At 42.4% G+C, this 10657-nt stretch overlaps 1 protein-coding gene across 1 annotated transcript; it reads right to left on the bottom strand.

Annotated features, from left to right (window-relative positions):
- Positions 1-8038: 8038 nt before the first annotated feature.
- On the bottom strand, positions 8039-9557 carry fgfbp1a (fibroblast growth factor binding protein 1a). The gene has a single exon (XM_066649900.1). It carries the CDS (start codon positions 9367-9369, stop codon positions 8740-8742), a length of 630 nt encoding a protein of 209 aa, XP_066505997.1. The 5' UTR covers positions 9370-9557; the 3' UTR covers positions 8039-8739.
- Positions 9558-10657: the final 1100 nt, after the last annotated feature.

Here is a 10657-nt window from a genome sequence, read left to right as displayed (position 1 = left end):
ATCACAAACACAGTTCCAACTCATTCATCACTCCAGAGACCGCAGCTCCCCTACTCCCCATCCCAGTGACACTTAGCATTGGGTATGTTGAGGTTAGACTCATGTGCAGCTGCTCCAGGTCATCATTTGCTTTGATTGAGTCAATATTCAGTGAGCTCAGAGACATTTTAGAGGAAATGTTGGATAAACAGCTGTCTATAAACTTTTGGACATTAAACATAAGATTTAATCAGGAATAGATTTCTAAACACTGAGAATTTTTACCAGTGAATGTGCACTGGTGAAGGTGTTGAATGGAAAGGTCTTTCTTTCTCTCTCTCTCTGTGAGTGTGTGTGTGTGTGTGTGTGTGTTAGTGAGTATGTGTGTGTATGTGTGTGTAAGAGAGAGATTGTGCTTGTGTGAGATTCCAACAGCCTAAATCTGTTCCTTAAACCCTCACAAAAGCATTCTTTCATCCAAATCCTTTCTCTAGAAAACCCCCAGTTATGATTTTTTGAAAGGAACAGGGTCAGGCCCTCAGCCAATCAGAAAGCAAAGGTTCAGGGTGGGACATCAGGCCACATCAGTCCACTCAGGAACAATACAACAGTCTCCTCCCACCTGGAAGTGAAAAGTCCCTGCGGAGTGGCATGTGATGGAGAGTGAAATAACCTGAGATTAGAAGCGTAACCTGTGAGATGCGTCTCAAACCCTGAAAGTCACTACTGAGCATTTTCTCTTCAGTTAAATATTAAATGCTAAAGCAGCTGTGGGAGAGTTTCCTGGTTATTTGGATTTTCTTAAAGCAACACTATGTAGTATGTAGTACTATGTAGCTTAAAATTACAGCTTCAAAATCATTGTGATGATCCACTGAGCTGTAACAGGGAGAATAGAGCATCTGTCAATGTTACACCGGGCTGAGCACTGCAGAAACTGCACTATGTAACTTTTGGAGGAGGGTAGGAAACCTAATGACCTAATTGAATCATGACCTTTTTAATCATAATGTAATGACTTGGAAATAATGATATTTAAGTCTAAGGGTGTGGTATATTGAGGAGGGACAAGGTGGAGGCAGGTGCTGACAGTTGTATAATAACTACATTTGTACCCAGGCCAGCGCAGGTTGACTCAGGATTAACATCTGCTTTAATTAAAGCCTTAATACTTTAAATAATGTAGTTGTGCCTTCTAAAGCCAAAGCTCAAGAGTAAAGTGTGATCTCTGGAGAGATGGAGTTTAAGGACGTGTGGTAGTGGAGTTCATGCCTGAATGGCATCAAATTATAGCAGAAATGTCCCAAAATCTACAGATAATCCTTCCCTGCGGAGCGGAGACTGCAAAAAATACACAAGTCTGATGAACGCTTTTCCTGTTGGATGAGTGTGTGTCCACTTTTGGCCACTCAGTGTTTCTGGAATTGGGATTTAGAAAAGATCCTCTTCCCAGATCCAGTCTAACGTCCAGGGTCCTGACCAAATGGAATGTGTTTTCATCATTTTTTCTTTTTCCAAAACACTGACCGAAACCACAAATTTAAAATACAAATTTAACTCGCACTTTTAATGCAGCAAGTATTGTTTTGAACGCTAGGGAATAAAAGCCGCTCTGGTATGATTGACCGCCTGTGGGTTTCGGGGATAATAAATGTGTTTAAACACTCACACATGTTGTGGAGACTCGTTTCCTGAGAAAAACAAATATTCAGTACTGTCCAGATCTGGTCAGCAGACCAGTGTTTGTGTAATGTAATGTGTTGTGCTGTGCAGTGTGAGTCTGAGGGGTGGTCCATCGTGTGCCGTAACGAGTGGACACTTCAGTGGTCAGGACCCCCACAGGGAAGTTATGATTTAGTTGATGGACTATTCTCAGTCCAGCAGTGACACTGAGGGGTTTAAAAACTCCAGCAGCACTGCTGTGTCTGATCCACTCACACCAGCACAACACACACCAACACACCACCATGTCAGTGTCACTGCAGTGCTGAGAATGACCCACAACCACATCACATCTGCTCTGTGGGGGTTCTGAGTGCTGAGAAACAGGGGGAAAGGGGGGTAACAAAGTATGCAGAGCAACAGATGGACTACAGTCTAAAAAAATACAGAGCAACCGATGAGTGAACAGTGGGGGTAGAAACAAGGAGATAACTTTAATGATATTGAGAGAGAGAGGGAGAGAGAGTCTTATATTCAGGTCAATGGTCACACACGAGCTTTGTTTTATATCAATTATACACCTTTAATCCTCTGTTACTCAAAATGTCCATTCATTCATTCACAATCCACTAACACACACACATTCATTCACTCACAGAAGAACCTGTGTCTCATTCACACAAATACACACAGTAACATCGATCACAATCCACTTCCTCCATTAAGGCCTTTGTCAGGGTTTTTGTGTCATTCACTGACTCCAAGAGGAGGCCACACCCTGCTCCATGACACAGCAGTTTCTGTCTTTAATGAAAGAGAGAAGAAATCTGAGAGGACAGCACAGGAGATGCCCCGAGGTTTGAAAAGATACTGTACGTTCTGGACACTTTTATAGTCACAGAAATCATAAACACCAGGGACTCCAGAGAAGTTTCTTCACGTCTGGAGAACCTCAGTTGAAGGCTTGTGACCTTCTATCCCTCAGACACTACTGCATTAATAAACACTGCATGCTGTGTGATCTCAGGAAAACTTTGAAAACCTTAAACACACTCAGGAATTTGCTCAGCTCACACCAATCAGAAATGAACAGAGGAACAGTGGACATGTGTTTCGTGGCCTAACAAGTCAAACTTCTAGAAGAATAGTAGACATTTATAAAAATATTCGCTTTCATTTAAACTTGGAGTAAATTTAGAGTGACTGTCATTTGCAGTGTAGCCAAAGTAATACAAAAAAATTATATATTTATTTATTTATATATTTAAATGTCTGTAACCCTTATCCAGTTCAGGGCAGCGGTGGGTCTGGGGACTACCCGGAATCACTGGGCGCAAGGAATACACCCTGGATGGGGTGCCAGTCCTTCACAGGGCGACACTCACTCACACATTCACTCACAGGCTCACACCTACGGACACTTTTGAGTCTCCAATCCACATACCAACGTGTGTTTTTGGAGTGTGGGAGGAAACCAGAGCACCCGGAGGAAACCCACATAGACACAGGGAGAACACACCACACTCCTCATAGACAGTCACCCGGAGGAAACCCACGCAGACACAGGGAGAACACACTACACTCCTCACAGACAGTCACCCGGAGGAAACCCATGCAGACACAGGGAGAACACACTAGACTCCTCAAGACAGTCACCCGGAGGAAACCCACGCAGACACAGCAAGAACACACAACACTCCTCACAGACAGTCACCCAGAGGAAACTCACACAGACACGGGGAGAAAACACCACACTCCTCAAGACAGTCACTCGGAGGAAACCCACGCAAACACAGCGAGAACACGCAACACTCCTCACAGACAGTCACCTGGAGGAAACCCACACAGACTCAGGGAGAACACACCACACTCCTCACAGACAGTCACCCGAAGGAAATCCACGCAGACACTGGGAGAACACACCACACTCCTCACAGACAGTTGTGATGGAAAAATGCAGATTAACACTAATGAGTAATGGTTAATAATAACTAATGATTTATATTAATGATTGATTTATCTTGACTCTGTTCTTATTGCATTATGTAGGCCTTAGTGAGCTTGTGTGACCTGAAGGAACATTGTGTTGTGCTTCTGTGACCCAGGAGATAGCGGAGACTGTGGGAAAGTGCTGAAAGAGCAATTCTGAGGGAGTACGGGAGACTAAATAGAGTGGAAGAAGGGAGTCGACAAACTGAAAGACACCCCTCACCTGCAACTTTTTTAGTCTGACAATAATAAACTAGGATCCACCAATAGGGGAATGTTTGGGTTGATGTAATAACGCATGATGGCATACGTGACTGGGGTCATATATATATACTGCATGGTTTTGTTCAATAAATTGACTGTATAAGACTGATACAGTTTGCAGTGGTGGAATGTTGTTAAAAGAAATAGTGATATGACACATAGTTAAATATGGTCCTGTCCCTGTTTCTGTGGAAGCGTTTGAGCAGGAATAATCAAGTATTCCCAATAAAAACAAAGAAATTCATAAAGAAACACATAGTCACAACTAACTTGCAGGTGGAGTTATATATAAAGTTGAGTAATGACAAAAATAATAGCTTTACTCTAGGGCTTTCTGAGTTCTCTCATTCTCTCTCTCTCACTCTCTCTCTCTCTCTCTCTCTCTCTTTCTCTCTCTCTCTCTCTCTCTCACACACACACACACACACACACACACAGAGGAATGTTATTTAAACGAGGGCTGACCCAAGGCTTGTGTCCATTTGTGAAAATGGTTTTCCCCTAAAATGCTTCATTGCTTGTGTTTTTCTTTTCACCTGAGATGAAGGGCAGTTTCTGGGAGATGTATAGAACACAGAAGAATAAAAATACCACTTTATATGGTACATTCCAGCTGTTTATTACTCAATGTCCCACTTGAGTGTTTAGAAACAAATTACCGCTCTAAAGTAGTTTGAGTAAGATGAGCCCCAGAAGAAAACAGAGAAAACGGCCATGGTCTCCACACATCGGTGTAAAGGAAACGGGCCAAGGCCCCACCACTAAAAAGACTTAGTAGTGTTTTTTAATGGTTGTTTTTGTAGTGGTAATTGTAAAGTAGTTTATGGTTGTGACTTTATGAGTTAATTCATGCAGCGCGTGACTTTGTGGGTTTGTGTTTGTCCACTATGTGTTTAGACCCACTGTGGAGTCAGCGCTGGACTAGGGACTTGGGTCTATGAGAGTTTTAACCTACAGACTCAGTGGTTCATGTTACGATAGGGCAGTGGTTCTCAAAGTGGGCAGCGGGGCTTTTGCAGGGGGTTTGAACACTGCTAGCAAAAGAAGGACAAGTCTGTGAGAGCTAAACCTGCAGCAGATGATGAGTTTTCTCAAGCCACAACTTCCAAAGAGAAAAGGAGATATGACGAGGCACATCTCAAAACAACTCACACCAGCCACTGAAGAGAAAAGGGGGTAAATGGGTCATTTTTGCAGAGAGTAAATGTGCAGGTTTCAGGCTTTTTCTCTCAGGAAGTTATTTTATAATTTACTTTACAGTGATAGGATTTGATGATCTGGGCAAAATATAAATTAGTGAATTTTCAGACCCCTTGTGGCTGTGATTTAATGAAGATTAAACGCCCACCTGAGCCAACGACAGCCATTACACATGTCAATCATATCCCATTCCTGTTAATGTAGGTGTGCTTCAGTCATGCTTGGCCTCTCTCACCTCATTGTAAAATCAACACTCTGCTCTAACCAAGTTCCCTCCCTGTCTCTTTATGGCTTTCTCCCTGTTTTATTTCTCTGCTGGGCTTTGAGTCCGACCTTGGACTGTGATAAATTTGCCACATTTTCTGCAGTGTTTAGTGGTTTTTGGATTCAGAAACTAATCAGTCCTGAAAAATGAGGTCCTCTAACATCACTCTTTCCGCAGTAAACTGATCCTCAAAAGCTATAATCGCTGTGATTTGCCGCTACATTTACTCTAGAACTTGGCATTGCGTTCATAACATCCTCTTCCGTTAATACTGTTCTGTTGAGTATCTTCAGGATCCTGATATGTGGGTGGAAAGAGAGGCAGCCAAATGTGTAGGAACATGTTGAATGTTCATACTCTGTGGTTTGGGCTCAGTGTGGGAGCCTGATTAAACATGTTTAAGATTTAGAACTGGTTTCCGAGATAAAACCCACATTACTCACTGAGCTAAGACAGAGATCAGAAGGCACAGTGTCTCGTTTGAGATATATTTGCTTGATATCCACAGTTGGATCTCTGTAACAGAACATCATCAAGAAGCCTTGAATATAACTCTAGGTAGTATATTCACCTTAAAAGTACAGCTTGAACATCATTTAGATGATTCACTGAGAGAATAGAGCCTCTACTCCTGGCTCAACTCAGCCCTGCAGAAAAGGCACTATGTAACTTTTGGAGGAGAGTATGCCGTACTGGTTTCACCTTTGGGAGTATGGAATCAGATTTGTGCCAAAAAGAATCGCACAAAAAATAATCTCAAACATAAAACTTATAACTTGCAAACAAAATATCCAGCTCTGACGTTTGTGCTCCATGACCTTTGCGCGTGAGCGCTGAGTTCTGCGCGTGCTCTCTAAGTTTTGTGCACGAGTGCTTCCCCTCTCCAAGTACATATCTCTGCAGGTTGGAGGCCCGCAAGTGGGCAGAAACCAGAAAGTGGGAGGGGCGTACGCAGCAAGTGGGCAGAAACCAGCAAGTGGGCGATTTATGTTTTGTGGGAAGGCGAATGTAGGAAAAGCAGCCTTTGTGATTTGAAAAAAAGGGCATAGTTTCTCTCCAACAGAACTAGGTACCTTCTATTAGTTTAAAATATTAGGTTTCAGTGAAAATGAAATACATAGCACTTCTGATATTTTAATTATATATTTTTGGTAATCTGATTATGGGGCGAGCATATGAAATCCATTAGGTCTTTCATGTCTACAATCATTATTTTTGATATATATTTGATTACAGAATTATAGGACTGTATTATTTGTTTTGTACTCAGCACAGTATTAGATTATAATCAGTTTAAATGTGTAAACCCTTAAGTAACACTGTAGAAAATGGCCCACTATTCAAATAAATATTTAAAGCAGCTCCTTACCATTAATGGACATGGGAGAAATAGTGCTAATAATTTGCAAGTAATCATAATATTCAGCAAGCCTACAATGAGCACTGGTCATAGTGACATGACATGAGTCATAGTGGGTGTATATGATAATATAGTCAGTGCATGTAGCATGTACAAGTTAGGTGAACTTAATAAGATAGAAGTTCACTGTAATTTAGTTATGGTATAATGAATTCCAAGATAGTGGTGCCCTGTTTAGCCCTGTTTTTAAAAACAAATAAAAAGCGTTCTTTAGCCTCTGGGTCATCTCCAGAGCCTTTATGCCAACTACATATCTCTAAGCCAGCGATGTGCTTGAGTTGTGCTTAAAATGTTCTTTAGGCTCCCACTTGGAGCTGTACGGCCCACTTGGAGCTGCCTCTGGCCTGCAGAGATACCCTTCTCGAGTGTTTTGAGTTCTTGGCACAAACCTCTCTCGTGGGCGGGTTTTCCCAGTGGTACCTTCCCATTGGCTAATTAATTTTGTGAGAGATGTTCCTGTTCCTTTAATGAATGCAAAGTTTTGCAAAGTCCATTGTCATTTTTGCATTTTGTGAGGAAATGTGAGTGATTCATTAAAAAAAATCATTAATCATTATTAGCAATCAGCAATAATTATAATAATAAGCATTATTAATATTAATAAACAAGAACAGGTGAAGTGACAATGTAAAATGTTCTGATAGTATGCAGTTTAAGCAAAAATGGGCTATATGTTTAAATATTAGGAAAGGGGAAATTCTATGAGAGCTAATCAGCCACGTTCATATGTGTGATATTCGGCACATGCGGAGTCCCAAAGCCGAATAACACACACTTGCTGCATTTGAGTTGTGAACAACGTCAGTTGTCACTGAGTTGTCACTCAAAAACTCATTAGCCAATGGGAAGGCACCCCTGAGAAAACCCGCCCACGCGAGAGGATGGGCCAAAAATGCTCGCAAAACTCAGGGATCAGACACACGTAACTCGGAGTGCTCGCGCACAAAACTCAGAGAACTCGCGCACAAATCTGAGAGAGCACGCGCAGTACTCAGAGTTCATGCATAAATGTCATGGAGCACAAACGTCAGAGCTGGATATTTTGTTAGCAATTTATAAATTTTATGTTTGAGATGATTTTTTTGTGCGATTCTTTTTGGCACAAATCTGACTCCATATGAGAGGGCCTCTGTTTCTTTTTAATCAAAGAACACCTGGTTAAAATCAGCTCCTGACAAATCATCACATTATTTTTTTGTGCAAAGAATGTCACAAAATCCATCAAATGTAACCAACACTTTATTAAACGCAGTGAGGAACACTCAGACACTTTAAAGATGAGGAGAGACACAGAGAGACAAGGTTATTAAACATAAATATCACACGATAACACTGCGTTAATGTCATCTCTATTTCAGCAGAACATGAAAATCCCTACCAAACACACGTTGGTAGGTGGATTAGAGACTCAAAAGTATTTGTAGGTGTAAGTGTGTAAGTGAATGTGTGAGTGTGTGTTGCCCTGTGAAGGACTGGCGCCTCCTCCAGGGTGTGTTCCTGCCTTGCACCCAGTGATTCTGGGTAGGCTACGGACCCAGCACCGCCCTGAACAGGATAAGGGTTACAGTTCATTTACTGAATTTATCTTTTAATAAAAAATGTGGCCTCTGAAAAAACAGCACTTTGAATAATATTTTCCTTATTTTCCCATACGTCAATCTCAGCAAATGAAAAGAAATCAGGCTTTAAAACTTTGCAAGACACAGACCAATTCTAATTTCTTTCAGACAACTCAGTTTCAGATGAAGTGTGGAGTCTGCGCAGGTGTTCGACAACAATTTCCCAAGAAGTAGAGTGACATATCACGAAATATAAATACCATTCTAATCTACTGCTGTAGTTCTCTGTACTTTACATGCTCTGCATGGTGAGGAAAGGACTGGCGAGTGCATAGTGACCCGAGGTATGGGTTTATGGATTTAAACATTAAGAGGAATTAAACTTCTCGCAGAGGTCCTCCTCAGCAGTCCTCGTTCTCCACCATAGTGAAGAAAAAGGCGCAGACTGAAGACCAGGAGCTGCTGCAGTACTCCTTGGCTAGCTTCTGCCCATTAGAAAGTCCTCTGCAGTCCTTCTCGCTGGGCTGTTGTGGACGCTGCGTGTTGGCAGAGGTCTTGAGGCTGAAATGTGACTCTTTGCCTGTGTTTTTGCAAACGGAGGCTTTTATCAGTGCCTTCGGGTCCTGGCAGAGTTTCTTCTGCTTCTTCAAGGAGCGAGAGATCTGCTTCCAGAACTTTGCAGCACTGGACTGGAACTGTGGACACAGTCCTGGGTTTGCCGTGTACTCACAGTGTATGCTCTGGTTCTCTTTGCTGCAGCGGATGCTCAGGATGAGAGTTTGGTCTCCTATGGCCTCCCAACTGCACTGCATCTTCTCTTCGTTGGTGAATCGGCCTTTGGATGCAACATTTCTAGAGGTTTTGACCTTCTTATCATGTCCAGTACGGCTTTGTAAGGCCATGTTCGGAGCAGAGGTCACTCTGCCTCTTCCCTTCTTCTCCTGCTGAGCCTTTCTGCCCTCAACCTGCTGAAAGTGTCCGAGAAAAGTGGCCAAGGCAAGCAGCACAAACGCTGTCTTTAAGCACATCATTCCTGAGGAACACTTCACGGAATCCAGCCCAGAAAATCTGCAAAGACACAGTCAGCTTCTCTTCACAGCCAATAAAGGAAGAGGTGAAGGAGACCGGCCCCGTCCTCCTTTCACAGGTGCACTTCCACCCACAGCGCGGCCCTAAGAAAGCATGCCTCAGGAATGCACACTGGGTTTAACACCTGAGGACCTCGTGGTCTTTTTACAGCTCCTTCCAGGCACACACCTTTATTTGAGCCTCCTGAGTCACACACGCCCCCAACACACACACACACACACACACACACATACACACACACACACACACACACACATAGACAGAGGATTGTATTACTAAGTTCTGTGTGATGTTTCTAGCTTTTAATGTTATAAAAAAAAACATTGCTTTGCTACATCCTCAGGAAGTCAAAGCAAATTCACTATTCTGTATTCCAGGGCATCATTCGCTAAAACATTTGATATAAACCAAATTTTATAAACACCCATCTATAGATAACATCACATCTATATCAGATAACAGCACCTATGTTCTCTGACTTCAGGTGAGAGATGATATAGACCCAGAAGCATGTGAAATAACCCTAACAATACGACATGGCTCCCCCAGCTGACTGGGTGTTTTCTGTGGCCCCTAGTTAAAGAAGGATGTGTGAAATGTAATAAACCATACTCCCATCAACACAAATCTAAAACAGTCAGTTACGTCTTAAAACTGTTAGAAATAAATCATTAAGGTTGTCAAAAGTGGTCTTTAGTCTTGGACAAATGATCCCTGCTGGAGTCTTTATAAATAATGATGTGTTTCACCACAAATTCAAACCTGCTTTTTATAAAGCATTTAAGACTTAGTCCTCACTGAGCACCAAATACGTGGGCACATTCATCTCTCTCTTTCTCTCTCTCTCTCTCTCTCTCTCTCTCTCACTCTCTCACTCTCTCTCTCTCTCTCTCTCTTTCTCTCTCTCTTTCTCTCTCTCTCTCTCTCTCTCTCTCTCTCTCACACACACACACACACACACACACACACACACTTGGTTCAGTGCTGGATAATCTCTCACAGGAATGTTAATTTCTAGTGAGAAACTTGAATGGGCTTGTCTGCAAAGACACATGCTACCCTCACAGAGTAGGTGTGTGTGTATTTGCGCACTCTTATACTGCAGAGGGTTTTAGTTCTGTGGCTGTGCATACTTTTAAAATACCCTTTCCCCCTGCTCTTCAGTTCTCAGGACCCCCACAGAGCAGGTGTGATGTGGTGGTGGATCATTCTCAGCGCTGCAGTGACACT

The sequence above is a fragment of the Hoplias malabaricus genome, chromosome 17 (assembly GCF_029633855.1).
Source record: "Hoplias malabaricus isolate fHopMal1 chromosome 17, fHopMal1.hap1, whole genome shotgun sequence".
In the NCBI taxonomy this organism is placed as follows: domain Eukaryota; kingdom Metazoa; phylum Chordata; class Actinopteri; order Characiformes; family Erythrinidae; genus Hoplias; species Hoplias malabaricus.
The sequence above is the reverse complement of the archived record's forward strand: the minus strand, read 5'-3'. Positions and strand labels throughout refer to the sequence as shown.